This window comes from Macaca mulatta, chromosome 9 (assembly GCF_049350105.2).
Source record: "Macaca mulatta isolate MMU2019108-1 chromosome 9, T2T-MMU8v2.0, whole genome shotgun sequence".
Taxonomy (NCBI): domain Eukaryota; kingdom Metazoa; phylum Chordata; class Mammalia; order Primates; family Cercopithecidae; genus Macaca; species Macaca mulatta.
In genome coordinates, this window is record NC_133414.1 from 52,574,211 (window position 1) to 52,595,138 (window position 20,928).

The 20,928-nt window shown below is 40.0% G+C and overlaps 1 protein-coding gene across 2 annotated transcripts in view; it reads left to right on the forward strand.

Annotated features, from left to right (window-relative positions):
• LOC700258 (cyclin-Y-like protein 2) overlaps positions 1 to 20,928 on the forward strand; it is a 65,848-nt gene that overhangs the window by 4,011 nt on the left and 40,909 nt on the right. The window contains exons 3-4 of one of the 2 annotated variants that reach the window (XR_013398021.1): positions 1,065 to 1,255; positions 20,144 to 20,220. Coding sequence is in view for 1 of the 2 variants with exons in the window: in XM_001095265.5 (XP_001095265.1) it covers positions 16,895 to 17,117; positions 20,144 to 20,218 (298 nt within the window). In the remaining variant the exon portion in view is untranslated. Of the gene's footprint in view, positions 1 to 1,064; positions 1,256 to 16,850; positions 17,118 to 20,143; positions 20,221 to 20,928 lie in introns of those variants that run through there. The other variant, XM_001095265.5, reaches the window with a different exon arrangement.

Sequence of the window (20,928 nt, forward strand, 5' to 3'; positions counted from 1 at the left end):
TATGTTCACTTGTTTGTTCCTGGTGTGTGCGTGTGTGTGTGTGCATGTGTGTGTATGCGTGTATATAGTAGACTGAGAATTGTGAAATCGTATGCTTGTTGAGAAATAAATTTACTAATTAGAAGATAGTATTTGTGGGACATTTTTTTTTGTCTTTAGCTTTCAACAATGAAAATAGAGTTTTCCAGAATTACTTAGGCTACTTATGTTCTTCCCCACCTTTTTCTGCATGCTCATGTTATTAGATTTCCTTTTATTAGATTCCCATTTCATTAGATTATCTTTTATCCTTTTTAGATGTCTTATGCACAAATGAGCAGATAACATGTATAATTTTTAATATCCCCTTCTCATTATATGAAGTTCAGCCTATACCACGTGTGTGTGTGTATATATATGTTTATATACACATTCTCACTCTGTATTTTGCAATTTTCTTTCCACTTAACAATATAGCCTATATTTTAGAACATATTTAAACTTACTTTCATCTTAGCATGCTGTGATAGCAAACATTTTCATTATTTTTCAGCCATGGGATTTTGTCTATATTCACTTCAGAAATGTAAAAGTAAAGCATCAACATTAACAGAAACACTGTCTTTTTGAGGGTTTTCTCTTTTTTCTTTTCTTTTCTTTTGAGACAGAGTCTCACGCTGTTGCCCAGACTGGAGTGCATTGGTGCGATCTCCACTCACTGCAACCTCCACCTCCCAGGTTCAAGCAATTCTCCTGCCTCACCTTCCCCGAGTAGCTGGGACTACAGGCGTGTGCCACCACACCCGGCTAATTTTTGTATTTTTAGTAGAGACGGGATTTCACCATGTTGGCCAGGCTGGTCTCGAACTTCTGACCTCAGGTGATCTGCCCACCTCGCCCTCCCAGAGTGCTGGGATTACAGGCATGAGCCACCACACCCAGCCGAGGTTTTGCTTCTTAAAACTTAACATTTTGGGGTCACTCAGATATTTTCCCACTGTAAGACTTATGTCAAAGTAGTATAAATTTTTGGTAGTAATTTAAATGTCTTTATTTATAAATGCACATTTATGTTTCATTTCTAGCTGGTTGCAGTGTTTGATGAGCAAGATCTACATCATGGAGGTGATGACACCAGTGCCAGCTCCATGCATAGCCAGAGCCTAGAGAGATTTACTAGCGCTAGTGAGCTTGGCATCAACAATATCTCACTCAGCCTTTCAGTCTGATCAAGCAGCAAGTGAAATTGAGGTCACATATTCAGTACTTCATGCAAGTAAGTAAAAGCTCTTTCTTCTCTGCATACTTCATTTTTTTTTTTTTTGAGACGGAGTCTTGCTGTATTGCCCAGGCTGGAATGTAGTGGTGTGATCTCGGCTCACTGCCACCTCTGCCTCCCAGGTTCAAGCAATTGTCCCTGCCACAGCCTCCTGAGTTGCTGGGATTACAGGCAACTGCTGCCATGCCTAGCTATTTTTTGGGTATTTTTTAGTAGAGATGGGGTTTCTTCATGTTGGGCAGGCTGGTCTTGAACTCCTGACCTCAGATGATCTGCCCACCTCGGCCTTCCAAAGTGTTGGGATTATAGGTGTGAGCCACCGCACCTGGCCACTTCATCTTCATTTGAAGGATGCAAAGTTTTGTCATCCATTCTTGCTTCTGCAAATGCAAAGAATTCATTTCTTGAACAGATAATAGAATTTGTTACCTGTTTTTATCCAGAATTCAGTTTAGAACCTTGGCAAATGTCTTGCAAGAGAAGTAGTCACATTAAAGTCACATTTTAATGAATTAAACTTACTTTAGTCAACTTTTCATGGCAGAGCAGGGTCCATCAAGGCAGGGGGATAGAAAAATATTTAAACACTGGTATGGCCCAAGTCCCAACCGATTTTAGTATATGTGCTGCTGAAGTAAGCACCCAAGTCCCAACCAATCTGAATGAACCATTCTACCATACCCAGCCAGTATTAATATTATTCATAATAATATCTTAATAAATGATGAAAATTCAGTAAATAAAAAATGAATATAAAATACCTAAACATAAGTGTGTCGTAAAACACTAGTTGAGGGTTCTAAACATACCAAGAGTAACTGTTTCAAGTCGCTTTAAAGCATTGCAATTTGTACAACCAAAAGGAAATATATCCTAAGGAAAACATGAATTGCCAAACAAGGACCCTAAAACTGTTTTTTATTGGTATTGTTCATCTTCAATTTGTAGATCGGTATTATAGGATGAAGGAGATGAGGAGCAATAATACTTTAATTCTGTCATTCCTGGTGTCATTGAGGACCTAGGATTCTTAGTATAGAAAAAAGGGGATACAGATAAAAGTTACAAAGTAATAAACAACTACTTTATAGTCCTCAATTTGGATAGGACAAGTCATCATGGATTCATGTTTTTTTTTTTTTTCTTTACAACCTACACTTTATTGATTTTATAGCAGGAAATTAGAATGGATAAGATTAAAAACTTAAAGACATTGAACTGTCCCAGAATGATAACTTTAGAACTTGAATGAATTCAGAAATCTGAAAATTTAATGAATTTAAGTTATATTGTGGAAATTTCAAATTGCTTTAGAGCTGGATTTAGTCCATGTCTTTCAATATCTCAGTGTGGTGGTTTCACAGACCTACGACAATACACAGAAATATTTGATACTTACAGGTTGCTATTTATAGATTTTCTTCTTGTTATTTGGTTTGAAAGTACATATGTATTGGTCATTGGCCATCAGTAATAATTTCTTGAGCTCATGATTGATGCAAAGCATTGTGCTAGGAGTTATGGTGGATACACAGAGGTTTAGAACTATGATCCTGTCTTTAAGGAGTTTGCTATCCAGTTAGGTAGGACTGATGGGAGTTCCCCCCTTCACCATTTGCACATTTTGTGCTGAGAATTTACTGATCACCTGAAGTATATCACAAAAACTGCTATACATTTTCTGTGTGCTAACTCATGTAATCATCAAAATAAATAGTCTGTAAAGGAAACTGAAACTCAGAGGCATAGTTTAACTTGATTCATGTCATGATATGTTTTAACTCTCAAAAAAAAAAAGAGAGAGAGAACCCAGAAGGAAGGAGAACTCCTGTATGTATCACAGAAAAAGGCACGAATCAAAGACCAACTTAGTAAGGCAACATTTCTCATATCCAGGCTATATTCTGGAAATAACAATTTTTTATAAAAAAGAGATCAGAGTTTCTTGGAGAAATGCCTGAATTTAGGTCTGGATGGAAAATGTATGAGATGATTCTCAATCTCCCTGACATATCATAAAATAAGGATGCTATGAAACATAACTAGGGTATATTAGAGGGCCTAGGAGATGACATGATGCTCCTACTGTCCAAAAACAGGACAATTGGAACATCAATTAGTATAGTAACAGCAATAAATGCATGGATTTGTAATTATAAGAAATAAGTTTACAAGCAAGAGAAAGGCTGCCAGTTATCCAATTTATTATTTGGAAAGCTGATAAGGGAATAATTCATCTATTCTGCATTTCCTGTGTGGGTGGTATCACTGGATAACTAACAGATCAAGGGGAAGTCACTTTTTATGTAAGTATTTCAGCGAATAAATGAAAATATAATGATAGCATTAGAATATTACTATTTTGCAACTCCTGGTGAAATAATAGATCTAGGGATTGATCATTGTATGAAAGGACAATAAAAATTGGGGACCCAATTTACTATGACAAAAGAAAAAAATTAAGCTGAAAGCTGAGTCATGCAAGAAGCTGCCTTTCCTTGGCTTTGTAAGCAGTTGCAGATAGGAGTTTAAGCATTTCCACAGGTAGCTACCCTGTTCATCTTATCTAATCAAGTGCTGATTTATTGAGCATAGGATCAGTACATAATTGACTATTTCCCTACCTGCTCCTTTTCTCTTGCAACATGAGGATCACCACACACTTTCTGTTTCCTCTCTAGGTCACTTTTCTTTTTTAAATATTGAAGCCTTCAAAATCATCTTTGGAGAAAATCACAGACCACAGACTGTTTCTGTGATTCTGTGTTTATTTCTTCTGGGCATGTTCTTAACCTTGGCAAAATAAACTTCTATCTTGATTGAGACCTGGCTCAGATACTCTGGTTTTACAATTGCTATGGTCTTAATGTATCCCTCAAAATGTATGTGTTGAAACTCTAATCCCTAAGACAGCAGTGTTGGGAGCTGCAGCCTAATGGAGGGAGGTGTTTAGGTAAAAAAGCCATGTATTTTTTGGAAAAACTGATAAAGGAGAGAATAAATTATTTATCTATTCTGCATTTCCCATATGTGGGTGGTATCTACTACACTGTAGTAGATGAGGGGGATGTTACTTTTTATATACATACAAAATAGCTAGGTCTTATGTAAGTATAAAAAGAGCTTGAAGGATTGGGTTTACTTTTTGTCACTCTTCTGTCACGTGAGCACATCACATCCATCCTCTCTCCCTTTCACCTGCCTCCCTGTGAGTATGTAGTAGGAATGTCCGCTCCAGAGGCCTCTTGATTTTGGACTTCCCAGCCTGCAGAACTGTGAGAGAATAAATTTCTGTTCTTTATATGTTACCTAGGTTCAGGAACTCTGTTATAGTAATAGAACACTCCCAACTGGAGTTCTTCAGCACACCCCAGTCCATCCCTTCACTACCCCCCTGACCTGTGCAGTCTTACATGCGTTTATATCAAAAGCCCACAGCTAACCCAGAGGGCTTCAGCTCTGCCCTGCCTGACTTCCTAGGAAGTCCCCCTCTCCAACCACCCTGATCGGAACACTGTCTGAAGGTTCTCTCTAACCATTTTAAAAAGAAGAGAAATTTGTCTGACAGAGAGGTTCTGGAGAGGAGGCCAGCTTCCACATCAGAGGGTGATGGCAGTTTGGGCTGGACTGGGATAAAACAGTGCTGTCCCGGGGCTAGCTATGTGATAAGGGGCTCCAGAAAGTACAGTGATGGTCCCCTGGGAGGCTTTCTCCTCTCCTGTCTGCAGGTTCCTGGTGAAAGGACCTATTGGCCACTAGGGTATCTGAATATGTGTTTACATGTGTGTATGTGTGTGTCTTTTGTGTGTATGTCAGAGTGATGTGTGTGTTCTTGGCTTGATTTCTTTCAGCATGAAGCCCACTGTTTTGCTGAATGTATCTCACTGTTTCCTGAAATTCAATGCATTCAGCTGACTCAAGGGTCCTGGGGCCTCACTGTGTCATATTTGCACAAGCCTAGTGTCTGTGCAGACTGTATGCTGGAGTTCAGTTGTAAGACCCTTTTGATCCCTTATCCTAACCCTGTAATAGAAAAGCCATTTCATTCAATGGAATAGAAACCCAGATCTAATGGAGAGATGGTCTAATCTGCCATACACTGGAGCACTGTCCAGTGATTTTGTTTTTGTGGCATTGGTGGAAATTTCCAGGTTCTCTAGATGGTGGGCAGAGACCTCACTTTTTAAGAAACTCCCCCACTCCACCCCTGCCAATGAGGACACTGCTTGAGGACATTCCTGTTAATGTTAAGTAGAAGAGATCCTTTCTTTTCTTTTCTTTTTCTTTTTCTTTTTTTTTTTTTGAGATGGAATTTTGCTCTTGTTGCCTAGGCTAGAGAGCAATGGCCCAGTCTCCGCTCACTACAACCTCTGCGTCCCAGGTTCAAGTGATTCTCCTGCCTCAGCCTCCCAAGTAGCTGAGATTACAGGGGCACACCACCACGTCCTGCTAGTTTTTTAAATTTTTAGTTGAGATGAGGTTTCACCATGTCGGTCAGGCTGGTCTCAAACTCCTGACCTCAGGCAATTCACCTGCCTCAGCCTCCCAAAGTGCTGGGATTATAGGCATGAGCCACCACGCCTGGCCAAGAGATCATTTCTTGATGTTGAATTTCAGGTCAGGAAGCCAGCTCCTGCATATCAGGGTGGCGGTGCTTGGGCTGAGACAGGTCTAGACAGCACTGTCAGAAAAGGGGCTCAAGGAAGTAGCTGTGAAAGGGCCCTGGGATGTTTTCTTCTCCCCTCTCTGCAAATGTCCTGGAGGGACATCCTGTTAGTCACTTTGCGGGGTGTGTGTGTGTGTGTGTGTGTGCGTGTTCATCACTTGGTTTTGTTTACGTTTTTGTTTTTCTTCATGAAGTCTGCAGACTTGCCAAAGGTACCTTGATGTTTTCTGAAAGCAGAGCCAATGACCACACTCCAGGGACTGAATCCTCAAATCTGTGGTATTTGCTAAGGACAGGTGTATACCTGCAGACAGTGTGATGGGTTTCAGGGCCAAGGAACACTAGTTTCTGTGCCCTGTTTCTATGTTAAAAAGACATTTCATTTAACTGGATAACGGTAATTCTGGAGAAGAAAAGGTCTACTCTGCCATAGGATGGGACAGCAGCCTGCAGTTCAGAACACTGGTGTGTGTCTGGAAATTTCCAGGGCCTCCAATTGCTGGTAGAGGCCCAGAAGGTAGGGGGTATTTGTCTGCAGATCAAAGGTGAGGGTTCTGCTCACCCCATTATCTTGGCCATGTGTGGACCCTTGAGTTTGCAAGGCTGGATGTCCTGACTGACTGTGCCGTAGGAGGGTATAAGAGACTGAAGGTGACACAACTATAGGCTGTGGGGATGATGTTCATAGGGAGCCCCCCTGCTGCCTGTGGCAAGAGGAAAGAGTGAAATGCTTGGGGCTGGGAAGAGGCAACAAAAGTCTACAGAATCTGTTGTCCTCAGTTCATCTCCCATCCTAGTCCAATCATGGCCTAACATCCTTAGCTACAGATTGCAGAGGAGACTCTGCGCATTTGTGTTCATATGGCCTTGGATGTTGGCAAATTCAGATTAGTGCCCAGGCATCTGTGCCTATAACTCCAGTTTCAATGGGCTCAGGACCAGGCTCAAGGGCCTCCAAGCTTCCTCCAGTTTCCTGGTGTATGCATGTGCAATATACTCCCCTGCCCTGGGTCTTTTCTGCCTCTTCTTGCCAGTTGGGTTAGAGCTAGTTACTAACGAGTGTTTTCTGAGACTTAATAGAATGGGCTCAGACCAGTTGGAGACTTTAAAAGGGCTACATGATAGTAATAGATTTTTAAAGATTCATTATTATTTTAGAGTAGATCTGAGTGTACAGCAACATGGAGTGCAGAGTCCAGCATTGCCATATACCCTCAATTCCTGTACACTTTCGGGTCACTCCACAAACAACCTCTTACACCAGAGTAGAATATTTATTATAGTCAGTGAACTTACACTGACACATCATCACCCAGAGCGATACTCTTGGTGGCACACATTCTAAGGGTTTGGAAAATGTATAACGAGAATGAAATATATGATGAATGTATTATAGCTGTTATGATATCGTGCAGTATATTTCCACTACTGTAATAATCTTGTGCTCCATTTATTTATCCTTTCTTTTCCTAACCACTGGAAACCACAAATGTTTTCACTCTCCATAGTTTTGCATTTTTCTGAATGTTATATACTTGCAATCATAGAGTAGATAACTTTCCAGGTTGGCTTCTTTCAGTTAGTAATATGCATTTAGTATGTAATACGCAGTTAGTTATAGCTCATTTCTTTTCAGAGGTGATTAATATTTCATTTTCTAAATATACCACATTTGTATTTATCATTAAGCTACTTAAGGACATCTTGGTTCCTCCTAAGTTTTGGCAGCTATTTTAATATGTTAAGATGCTATAAACATCTGTGTGCAGGTTTTCGTGTGGACATAAGCTTTCTGGTCATTGGATAAAGACTTAGAGAGTGCAACTGCTGGATCACATAGTAAGAGTACGTATAGTTTTGTAAAAAATTGCCCACATTAGGAGAGCCTTTACGATGGTAAAGGAGAATGTGTTCACATACTGAGAATCAATCCCACGAAGGAGGTAGAGCCTGAAAATCCAGAAACAATGACGCAACCATAAGAGCTGTTAAAAGATACAGTTAGGCACTTTGAAACATTACGAAGTGTATTTGAGGATTCAGAAATTTATAAAGCAGCCCGAGACTGCAAGCACCCCAGAGCTCCCACAGAGAGGCTTAGGGAAGGTGGGGGAAGACCCTTATGTGGAAGAAAAGAAAATACTTGATTGGGTAAAATGGAGCAATGGCCTCATTTGGAACATTACAGTGGAAAGTCTCTAGTTAGTTGCTAGTTGTTGGTTTCTGATGGGTTAAACTTAAGTTTCCTTTCATTATTTATACTGAGTCAAGTTTTGGTTTGTTGAAGGAAGAACTGAGCGTACTGGAGCCACCTCAGCCTCATAGCCATCTGTTTATTTGATCATTTTTAACAGAGAAGATCCTTTTAAAAATAACTGTTGCCCCAGCTGGAGTGCAGTGGTGTGATCACAGTTCACTATAGCCTCAACCTTCTAGGCTCAGGTGATCCTCCCACCTCAGTGCTCCCCACCCTGAGTGGCTGGGACTACAGGCATGTGCCACCACATGACCATGCTCAGCTACTTATTTGTTTGTATTTGTTTTAGAGATGGGTTTCTCTAAGTTGCTTAGGCTTGTTTTTAAAATCATGGGCTGAAATAGTCTGCCTGCATTGGTCTCCCCAAGTGCTGGAATTACAGGCCATCTAAATTTTTTATCTCAGATTTGTGAGAAAAGGAGGGGTACTTTTTCTGACATGATGAGGCAGAGAAAGGTGGGATGAGCGCATCCTGTGCATATTATTTTCTTAGGTGATGGGAAGATGATCGGCTCTTGCCTAACGGGATATATTTTCTCCTTGAATGATTTGGCAAGATATCAGGTGAAAGAAGTTGAATAAAAGTTAGAAGAACATAGAAAAGATTGGTTATACATGTTGAGTTTCTGAAGAAATGCTGTCATTGGAGAAACAAAACTTTTATTGATTTTTAGAAATATTCAGGGCCAATTTGTTGTGTAAGTTATTTGAATTTATGATGAACCTCTGACCACTTTTTGATATTTTTCTGATTCAGCTGAGTGGTGTCATTGAGCCAACGCAAAGTGGTGCTCATCCAGGGATGAGATTTTGCCAGAGAAAGGACGAGCATCGAGTCGGGGGGCTTAGTTATGAGAAAGAGATTATCTAAAATTGCTTAGGTAGGAGAGAGATTGGATTTTTGTGTATTTGGTATTTGGGAGAAGAGGGGTATGTGCATGAGATGTATCGTTTATTCTCTTAAGAGAGAAAAATTAGGGGATTAATGGACTGTAGTTCTGGACAAGGTGGAAAACTCTTAAAGTGGAAGTATTGATGCAAGTGCTGTGACAGACTGGAATGGTGCAGTCAGTCCCTTCATCCGTAACTCAGTAGAATATTAGCAGTTCAGACTCAAACCTTGTAAAAAATAGGTGGAGAAAAGGAAGTCCCTCACAGTAACTGGCGCCATAATCAAGACAGAATGTTTCTAGAATAAATGGAGTTATCTGCTTTCAGCCCCAGGTGGTAGCTATTGTCTGCCCTGATGATATGTGATAATAATTTGTGATCCCAATGTCTTAAAATAAAGTCACTCATCTCCAGTAGAATTATGTCCACAGTGAAGATGTCCCCTCATACCCAAAGAGATAAACATGCATGAATGAACTGAGGTAATAACAACTACTGCTGCCTGGGATCATAAGAGACCTGAAATGAACTAACAGGAAGTGAAAGGTGGCTGAGAAAATGAGAATGGACCCATCTGCAGAGGATCATAAGATCAGCAAATACAAGGTCTTGCCCAAGATGCCTTCAAAAGCTTTGTCCATGAGAACTCTAAGGACTTCTCCATACCTGGTGGCTGCTGCTGTGATCTCTGCCCAAAAGGAGCCTCTGACCAGTATCTAAAGGGCTTCTGGACCCACTGGACTCTTCTGGAGGTACATTTGTCTCCGGAGTCATCGTTGTGGTTTATTTACTCCCTTTATTACTGCCTGTGTGTAGAATGATAATTGCCTAATTGATTGTATGAATAACTCTTGGTACATGGTAAATCTGAGCATATGTAATTGTCTGCCATGTCATTGTGAAACCTCACAGCATCAGTCCGTGTCAGCACAACCAGGCAGCTTGCACCTAATGCAAATCTCAATGGGCATAGTCTACAGGCACCTAATGACTCAGGTACTTTAACAGTCACTAATGAGTGTATCTCCAAGGAATAGTCCAACAACACATGGCTGGCCTGACTCAAGGTAACTATATGTCCAGTCCAGGGTCATACTGAGTGGACATCCGCCAACCACAGGTCATTCCCCCTGCCTGCCATTGAGCATTCAAAAGTGACTGGTGTAAGCAGACATTAGTGAGCTTGTTCAACTCAGTATTTGCTGCTTCTGATGGGATCACACTCAGGATCTAGGTCATTGTGCCTTATTGGAGTCCTACACATTTTACTTGCAAATTATATTTGAAAATTAAATGACCATGTTGCCAGTCATTCACAAAACGTTTTTAAAAATTGCATTCTAGAACCCGTATTAACATCCTGTGACCTGTAGAAAACAATAGAGAAATGTATTAGACAAAAAGTTCTGGCAAAGACCAGTGTAATACTGGCCTGACTACTTAACCTCAGGCATTGGTCACATTAACTCACAGAGCTAAGAAAAATAAAAAGTACTAGTCTTGTTAGTCTTGTTACTCAAGACATTAGAAACTATCGATTTAGATAGATAAAATATTTTAGGGAACAAAATATTACAATGTCATCCGAAAGAATATGTCCCTCTTCCAGAGAACCTAGGAGGTTATCCTGACCTCTGGAAATCCTGACCAGCAATAACAGTGAAAGTTTCATAGCTGCCTGAGTGCAGAAATATAATCTCTACTGAAAATAAGTTTTATACTAGGCAAGAATTTCAAGATATCCATAGAATTTTTGCTCACGAAGTCAAATCACATGTACAAATTCCATATGGTCTAGGAGTTTATGGTGGTAAATTCATTATGCTTATGGGAAGTGAAGTAGGACAAATGACTGGAATAGCAAATAACTCCAGGATTCATGATGAATTAATTGCTAGAGCACAAAATATCCAAGACCTTCATGACTTATGATGGGGATAGGTAACAGAAGTTGGATGAGACAATACCCAAACGTGATTCCCAGGTTTACCTAAAAGTGGAAGACTGTAGAAGATGCCATTAAGATATCTCATGAATATGTAAGATTATTATTCACTTCTGATGTGACAGGACTTTAGAGGGCACCTGAAAAAATTTTCATGACAAACCACTTTTACAAAATGTCAGGTTATGATATCTAAGATGAAACCAGAGTCACAACATTCACATAATATACTGTACAACCTTGATCTCTTGACTGTTGCAAAATGTTTCTTACCTCTAAACCAAAGTTTCATTTTATAATTTAATTTTTCTCATTTTTTCTGCCCTCTCAGCTTAAGAAAAGATCATTACAACCTTTTTTGTATGTTTTCATATATGCTTGCAAAGGGTTGTAAAATTTTATTGTGACTATTCTTGCTTTAAGCCAAAACTTCCCTAATCTTTCTTTAGAGATTGTGGAATAGCATGTTAGTTTCCTTTCCATATCCAATTGTTTCTTCTGTATTCGTTACCCTAGCCATATGATTATGTCTTTTGAACCTCCCCTGCAGCTAGGTATGGTCGTGTGACTAAGTTTTAAGTCAATAATTTGTAAGCACTGTGCTATGAGTACCTTCTAAAAAGCCTTCCTCCTTCTTTTGTCCCTCTACTGTATTGTCTGGAATGAAGATCCAATAGCTGGAGATCAGTAGTCATCCTAGGTAAAGCAGGCAGGGGTGATGGGCAACACGGTCTGTTAACTCCCTTACTAGAAGATAACTTTCACAAGAATAAGAACCTTGTTTATGTTGGTCCAAGCAATATCCCCAAAACTTACAGTGTGTGGCATGTTTGCTAAGGGCTCAGGTACTAAATGGGTATTGAATGAATGGATGAATTAATTAGTTGACTTTGGAGCCATAAATAAACAAGGTCTCTGCTCATTTCACAGAATCAAACTCCTGATTAACTCAAATCACAGTACTCTAACTCATTTCTCTTTGCTCTCTCAGACTTGCCAGTGTCATGGTAGGATAGGATTTTTCTTAATGGACTTCAATATTGCCTTCAATCAAAATGTTTTAAAATCTATTTTCGTAACAATGTTTCCCAATATTTTCCTGTTTAGAGAGTTTAAAATTCTTCCATTTTTAAAGTCATGGATATCTGTGGGCTGAGTGCGATGGCTTATGCCTGTAATCCCAGCATTTTGGGAGTCTGAGGCTGGCAGATCATGAGGTCAGGGGTTTGAGACCAGCCTGACCAACATGGTGAAACCCCATCTCTACTAAAAATACAAACATTAGCCGGGCATGGTGATGTGCGCCTGTAATTCCAGCTACTTAGGAGGCTGAGGGCAAGAGAATCGCTTCAACCTGGGAGGCAGACGTTGCAGTGAGCCGAGATTGTGCCACTGCACTCTGCCTAGGGGACAGAGTGAGACTGTCTCAAAAAAATAAAAGGTAAAAGTAAAGTCATGGATACCTGTTTTTGAGTGTGTCTGTTGTTAAGTGCAGGCACTATATTGTAGCTTTAAATAGACATCATCTCAAGTCTGTAAGAATTATCCAAAATGGTATCTAATGATATTTCAGACACTATTAATGCAGATTGTAGCCACTAGATCCTGAGGGTTTTACTAGATATTGGTTACTGAAACTGAACTTTCTTGAACTCTTTTTTTTTTTTCCACCATGATTTCTGCATTTCAGTGTATCACCTATTTTTGTCCTCGAACTTAAATATTTTCAACAAAATTAAATTACATATGAATCATCCCTTCTTTCCTGATTTTTGAAATTACCGATTGCTTCCTATGATGATGATTCTTCTGGTCCTTTTTGTAGTTAACTTATGTTAGAGTTTATGAATATTCACACATTTTGGAATTGCATATAATTTTCTTCTTAATTATTTTTTCCTCTTCGCTGAAAGTTGTTATTTCTTGTAACTTTTTGTGGGAAAAATTAAACCCATGTTTCACTCTTTTGATACACTTACTGGTAATTGAACTCCTTGATTTATGCTCAAATTGCTTTTCCAGTTACTCACTTTTATGGAAGACATTATTTGGGTTTTGTTTAGTGTAACAAGCTGTTCTGTTGTTGTTGTTAGGTGTATCAAGAAGTGTAGACTTTTCTATACATAGTGTCGTTTTTCCCACAGTAGGTTTTTGAAAAGTCTGTTCAAATAAAGGTCATCAAAAGATCTCTTCCTAAACCTTTGCTCTACCAGAAATATCTCTTGAGTGACATGGTCCTTTCTCCCTTCTTGCTTTTGTGTAAGTCCAAAGCTAATCTGCCCCTGATCTGGATTGCTTGCATTTGTGTCTTTTGGGGGCCCTTCTGCATTCGTTCTTCCTTTTCTTCTAAACTCAAAACTGTATTTTCTCTGTTGGCTCTTTCCATTTAACATAGAAGTATACTTACCCTTTTTGTTGAATCTTGGTATAAAAGGCTTTCTTTACCATATTTACCCTTTAACTACTACCTACATCTCTCTTCTCAGCCAAATACTTGGGAAGAGAAGCCCTCAGTTTGTGTCATTTTTTTCTCACCTCCACTTCAATACTTTACCCACTGCCTGACATCCAGCTCACTCACATGCACACAAGCCCAATCACTAAATTATCATAGCTGATTTGTAGCTTTCCTGCCCTCATGGCAATATATTTGACTCTGTGCATTGAGATAATGCATATTGAGTACTTATTGACCACACACTGTGTTAGGTGCTGCTGTTATAGAAATGAAAAGCAGACATCATCTCTTTTCTAATGACTTATGGAGGCAGTCATTCCTGATTTATATGCAGGTCTCTTGACTCCCAGTGCTCACTTTTGCAAGCTTCACTTAATGCCGTGGAAATCACCCTATTCTCCAGGGTTTTTTCTTCCCAATTCTTCTTACTATACACCACTTCTCAAGGCAGTCACTTCCATGTCCATGGCTTCAGTTGCATTCTCTATTCTCTGAGGACAATAGAATTTTAAATGTTTTGTTTCATGTGTTAGCTTTATTTTATACAAGATGCCTCATTTGCCATAACCATAGATTCAGAATTCCTCCATGAAAGTAATAAATGAAAAGTGGTGATATTATTAGCATGCAAATTTTAGGAAATTTCCCCAGTTACTCTTAATGGTTTGATTTAGTATGTGTGGTTTTTTTTGAAAACATATGTTGGGATGTCACAAATTGACTTAGCCTACAGAGATTTATATTCAACTTTTGACCATAGAATTCCATTTTATGTGACACTGAGAGTAAAAAATATCTTTTCCTCCTTACCTATTTCTTTTCCTGCATTCTCTGCCAGGAGGAAGGCACCACTATGTACCCAGTCTTTTCCAGCAGAGTCTGAGCAGCTGTGTTTTCCCTCTACTTCCCCTCTTCTTTCACATCTCATGACCAAGCACTTCCTATTCCATCTCCCAAATGATCAGAAAACATTTTCTTCCACTTCTGTTACTGCCACTGCCTTTATCATTACTCTTCTTTTAGATAAAATCTCTTAATTGGTCTTGTTACTTCCTGCAGTCCTTCCTTATAATACAGACCACTATACACACACCTGACAGAGACTCTACAACTTTGTGTGGTTCAATGACTTGAATTTTCAGAATAAACTTGAAACCATCCCAGCATCAAATTTGGGGTCAAATAGAGGTGAATCTGTATCCCAGATTTATACCCTGTCCAGCAGTGTGGTCTCAGAAAACTGAACTCCTTAAGCCTTTTTGTATCTGCTTACATTCATTAAGAGTTAGGACTGTTTTGGCCGGGTGCAGTGGCTCACGCCTGTAATCCCAGCACTTTGGGAGGCTGAGGCGGGCAGATCACAAGGTCAGGAGATCAAGATCATTCTGGCTAACATGGTGAAACCTCGTGTCTACTAAAAATAGAAAAAGTAGCCAGGCATGGTGGCAGGTGCCTGTAGTCCCAGCTACTTGGGAGGCTGAGGCAGGAGAATGGTGTGAACCTGGGAGGCGGAGCTTGCAGTGAGCCGAGATCGTGCCACTGCACTCCAGCCTTGGTGACAAAGCAAGACTCCGTCTAAAAAAAAAAGAGTTAGGACTGTTTCACACATACAGTGCCTGGCATGTAGAAAGGACTTTATCAATGTTGAATGAAGGGGAGGTATTTTAAAATCCATATAAAAAAATGTTTTTCTTTTAAAAATGTACTAATCTACAGTGTCACTTTCCCTCCAAGCTTGACTTCTACCTTTACTTTCTGATATGGTTTGGGCATGTCTCCACCCAAATCTCATCTTGAATTGTAATCCCATAATCCCCACGTGTTGAGGGAGGGACCTGGTGGGAGATAACTGGATCATGGGGACAGTTTCCCCCATGCTGTTCTCATGATAGTGAGTGAGTTCTCATGAGATCTGATGGTTTTATACGTGTTTGACAGTTGCTCCTTCACAAGCTCACACCCTCTGGCCTGCCGCCATGTAAGAAGTGCCTGCTTCCTTTTCCACTGTGATTGTAAGTTTCCTGAGGCCTCCCCAGCCATGTAGAACATGAGTCCATTAAGCTTCTTTCCTTTATAAATTACTCAACCTAAGGTACTTCTTCATAGCAATGTGAAAATGAACCAATACAGTTTCTGATAATCATGCTTGAGTAACTGGGGAATTCATACTACCTGGGATTAAACTGTGGCCCCAGCCTGAGCAGTCGTGTGACCTTGGGGAGATAACTTACCTTTTCCATTTCAGTGTCTTCTGTAAAACCTGTAAAATGAGATTGTTTAGGGTTAAATGAGCATAGCACAGTTAGAACACTGTCAGGCACATACTGATTGCCAGATGTTGAGTATTCATCTTTATTGAATTAGGACTGTGGTACCCCACTTTATGGCTCTCTATTTTGTATGACAAAATCATCCTTAATGCTTTGTTAGTAAAAGAGAGAAAATCTGAAAGTCCTTGCCATGGAATGGGAGAAAAGGGAGTTGGTAAGTTTCAGCATTTCAGAACTTGGAGGAACAAGTTAAGTTTCTATTTTATGGAGAAAGAGATGGAGGCAGGATGGGTCCTAAGGTGTCATTCAAGACACACAGCCATAACTCTTTATTGAGAGTAGAGCTAGGGCCCAGGGACTGCTGTGGTCAAGTTGCAGACAAAAACGATCACTCATTGGAAGACAGGAGAGGAGTATTTAGTTACAAAAGCAGTCAACAATTCAGGTGTATCTACATTCAGTCAGCAAATAAAAGTTGCTCAACTTGGTTGCTAATGGGACCCACTCTACTAACTGAGGGTTTGTATAGAACTCAGAGGAAGATGGCTTCAAATAAGGAACCACCTTGTGCTTTTCTTAGGACTGAAAAGATCAGGAGGCTGGTGATGAATGAAAACCTTAGTCCCACTGGCACTGCACAAGGGGCCAGGAGAGTAGCAGCAGCATAAGCCACAGGGTGGGGCAGCCCAGGCAGGGGCATTCTGAGCTGTGGGGGAAGTGGGGCAGCCAGAGTGGGGCATTGTGAGCTGTCAGGGCGGGCATTGTGAAGTGTGGGGTGGGGCATTGTGAGCCACAAGCTTGGGCTCCCACCTGGGCCAGTGGGCTTCAGTCTGTAGGTGACTGCAGAAGGAGGAGGAGCTCCATCTATACTTCCTTCAGGCATTTGTTGTGTCTCTCAGTGCTTGTTGGGTTCACAACCTATTAAATAAGCCAGCTGGTCTTCACCCTCCCAGACAAGTCAACTCATGGGAGGTGGCAGGGTGCGGGCATTGGCCCAAGCCCTGGCTGGGGTCTGGCTGTGGCGTGGGCAGGCAAGCAGCAGACAAGACCATCTCTGCAAGTGCAGCATAGCCTCAGCCTAGGGCAGCGGGAGTGTGTGGCCAAAGCTGTGAGCAGAGGCACAGGTGGTGACAGGTGTAGAGGCACCTCATGGGGAACATAATGACCTGTTGTGTGTGTCCCAGGGCCAGCCCTGAGTTGGACCAGCACCAGGGGTCAGTGTGCCCCTGTGGGTCTGAGATCTATAAGGCAGCAGCTGGAGACATGATAGCAGGAGTGCCTGTGGCTGCTGCTGTAGAGCCTGGTGAGGTGACTTTTGAAGCTGGTGAGGGCCTCCATGTGCACCACATCTGTGAACGGGAGATGCCAGAAGGTAAGGAGGTAACGGGTGCCATCTGTCCTCGGCACACTTCTGGTTGCTGCTGTTACCAGGGTCCTCTGGGAGGCATCCCAAACCTCAGACTCCTTTCTGCCTGTAGCCAGCTATCCTAGGGCTGGCCAGGAACAAAATCTGGCTTTGCCTTGCGTTCCCACCCCTTGGTCTTTCCCACAGAATCCAGTTTCTTTTCTCCTTCCCTCCCAAACTCCCAGTTCTTTCTCCCTCATCTCATTCTCCCAGGCTGGCATGGGACCATTTATTTATGGCTGTTCTTGTCTGTAGCTTTATTTAGTACCTGTGGGACTTTGTTGAAGCTTCTTTGGAATATTCTCTTCCTTTTCTCAATAAAAACTCAAATATCCCAACTTTCCAGTACCCATCCCATTATCTTTGTACCTATCCAGATGGTACCTAAGTGAAGGAACCAGGTAAGTGCCTAATTATTTCCTTTGTTAAAGTAGCTAAATCTCAGGACAATTTATATTGAAATATTTGGGGATTTCTTATTTAAAATCAGAATGCAGGTTGCCATAGGAGAGACTTATATGGGTTGCTTTAAGTCACCTTGATAGAAGCTGCTTGCTTTCTTCTAACTAATTTGAATATAGAAGGAAAGAAAATGGAGGGTGCTTAAAATAATTGGGAAAGGTGTGAAATGTCATGGCCAGGGCTACAGAAAAATGGGTGTGAGGGAGTTCCCTCAAAGGAGTTTACCTATGAGGCTCTGATTACTTTAAAATTCTTACTTTAACACAAAATGTGTCTCCAGATTTATTCTGGCGACTTAACACATTATTTACCTCCTTGTTCTAAAAGAGAGGTGGTTTCCAGCTGCATCCATGTCCCTACAAAGGACACAAACTCATCCTTTTTTATGGCTGCATAGTATTCCATGGTGTATATGTGCCACATTTTCTTAATCCAGTCTGTCACTGATGGACATTTGGGTTGATTCCAAGTCTTTGCTATTGTGAATAGTGCTGCAATAAACATACGTGTGCATGTGTCTTTATAGCAGCATGATTTATAATCCTTTGGGTATATACCCAGTAATGGGATGGCTGGGTCATATGGTACATCTAGTTCTAGATCCTTGAGGAATCGCCATACTGTTTTCCATAATGGTTGAACTAGTTTACAATCCCAGGAACTGAACAATGAGATCACTTGGACTCGGGAAGGGGAACATCACACACCGGGGCCTATCATGGGGAGGGGGGAGGGGGGAGGGATTGCATTGGGAGTTATACCTGATGTAAATGATGAGTTGATGGGTGCTGACGAGTTGATGGGTGCAGCACACCAACATGGCACAAGTATACATATGTAACAAACCTGCACGTTATGCACATGTACCCTAGAACTTAAAGTATAATATAATAAATAAATAAAACATACAACAACAACAACAAAAAAAAGGTGGAGTTGGTTTGTGGTCAAAACTTTCAAAAGACATAAAACGTAAATGTAGACTTTGAATATGTAATATAAAGATTGAAGGTTAAAATGTCAGACCTTGCCTGTGTAAGAGTGTTTGTTGCGATGGCTCCCTCTTTGTCTTTCCCCCTCTTGACAATAGCATCTTGTTCAAAGATAAGAAAGTTGGAGTTTTTCAGTCTCTACACTGCTGGGAGAGGCAGAGGGATGGGAGGGGGTAGAAAAGAGAAAACGGTTGGTTTGTCTCTAAAGTTTTGCAAAGAGATGAATCTAAGTAAAAAGAATTCTGGGTAACAATATGGTTCTTGAATAAAAAGTAAATTTTTCCAAATAGAAAACATTGTATCATAAAGATATTAAATCCATTGGCTCTTTGGTTTCATTTAAATGCCAGAGATTTATTACTGTCTTATAGCTCTTCTATTTAAACTTTGATTTGGCTCCGTATAGCCAAGACAATCCTAAGCAAAAAGCACAATGAGAACACATGGACACAGGGAAAGGAACATCACACACTGGGGCCCGTCGGGGGGTGGGGGACAAAGGGAGGGAAATCATTAGGACAATACCTCATCCATGTGAGGCTTAAAACCTCAATGGGTTGATGGGTGCAGCAAACCACCATGGAACATGTATACTTATGTAACAAACCTGCATGTTCTGCACATGTATCCCAGAACTTAAAGTGGAAAAAAAAAAAAAAAAAAAAAAACTTTGTTTGGGCTCTTATTTTTTTCAGAGGTAGAATAATTAAGACTCATGGTGAGTGTGACTTTGTATAACTTGGAGTACTATACTCATTTTTCAAGATATTTAAGAATTTAGAATAAACAAATATGTGAATTAATTAATTACACCTTTATACACAAAGTATGTTTACTTGTGTAAACATACTCCACTTGGTGGTATAAGGAAAGGCTCTGAGTCATTTTACACACCAGTTAATAGATGAGAAGTGTTGGATGAGAGCCCAGAAAAGGCTCTTTATTGTCATTCTTTAGGATTACAGCACAATTTATGTATGTCTCATTTGGCCCTTTGCAATACAAATAAGGCCTATATACGTTCTCTCTATGTTTTGCTAATGAAGAAATGAAGACTTAGAGATCTCACGTGACTATGGAAGACAGCTACTCAACAGAACTAAGGTTCTATGTCCTCAGAATGACATGGAAGAGACAGATATGCTGAATTTACTTTTTTAAAATGAAAAAAAACTCCAGAATACATCTTATATTTTGCCTATAAAATAGACCTGTCTTTTAAAACATACTACCATCTTGTTTTATTGTATGCAGTTGATTTTACACAATTTAAAGGCAAATTTACATTTTTTTAAATAAAGGAAGGTCTCACTATGTCACTCATGCTGGCCTCAAATTCCTGACCTGGGCTCAAGGGATATTCTCATCTCAGCCTTCTGAGTAGCTGGGACTACAGGCATGTGCCATCTTGCCTGGCTTCATCTTATGTCTATACATTCGTTAGTAGAGGTAGTGAAATAGCTTAAATGTGGCAGTCAAATAAATGAGTTGATAAATTTTTATAATGATCACATCTTCTTTTCTTCTCTCCCTCTATAGATATACCTTTGGAGTCCAACTCTTCTGACCATCCAAAGGCAAGCACAATATTCCTGAGAAAATCTCAAACAGATGGTGAGACAACATTGTTTTTTCTGCCAAGAAAAAGAGTCAAAACTCTTGTCGTTTGATCAGATGTATTATAGAAAGTATTTAGAAACTCACATTGGTTTAATTTTTTCAACTTTCCACATATTCACTTGTCTTATTTTAATATGTGATATGCTTTTTTTAGTTGTTACTGTGTTAGTGAAATCATATAAACTTTTTGTTTATACATTTTGCCATCTTTTTATCAACACAATTTGTCATGTGGAGGAGTCATAGATTTATCTTTATTTATAATTTTTTACACCTTTTCCCTTGCTCCAAAGAGTACATTTTAAAGATGGAACTCAGGCTTCAGCTTGGTTTCCATTTAAACAAATAAAAAAACCATAGTTGTTCATCACCAGAGATTAAATCTGTGATTTTGGCCTCCTCTTGCACAGTCCCCTGATCACATGCGTTTATCACATCCAAGTTTATGCTTCTTGAAACTTTTAAGTTATTAAGCTTTTCATCTGATGTAATGTAAATTTAAACATGCCCTACTTCTGCTTATTTCCTTAATTCCTTAACAAATCCTCGTTTGTTTGCCAAAAAGCCATACACAGCCAAGTTTTCCAGTTGATTTAAGCAACAAGAATACAAGTGAGGATCTATAATAATATGAGAAGTAATGTAGCACAGTAAAATATGGGAGTTTGTAACCTTTCTTTTTGTAATTTGAGTAAACTTTGCCT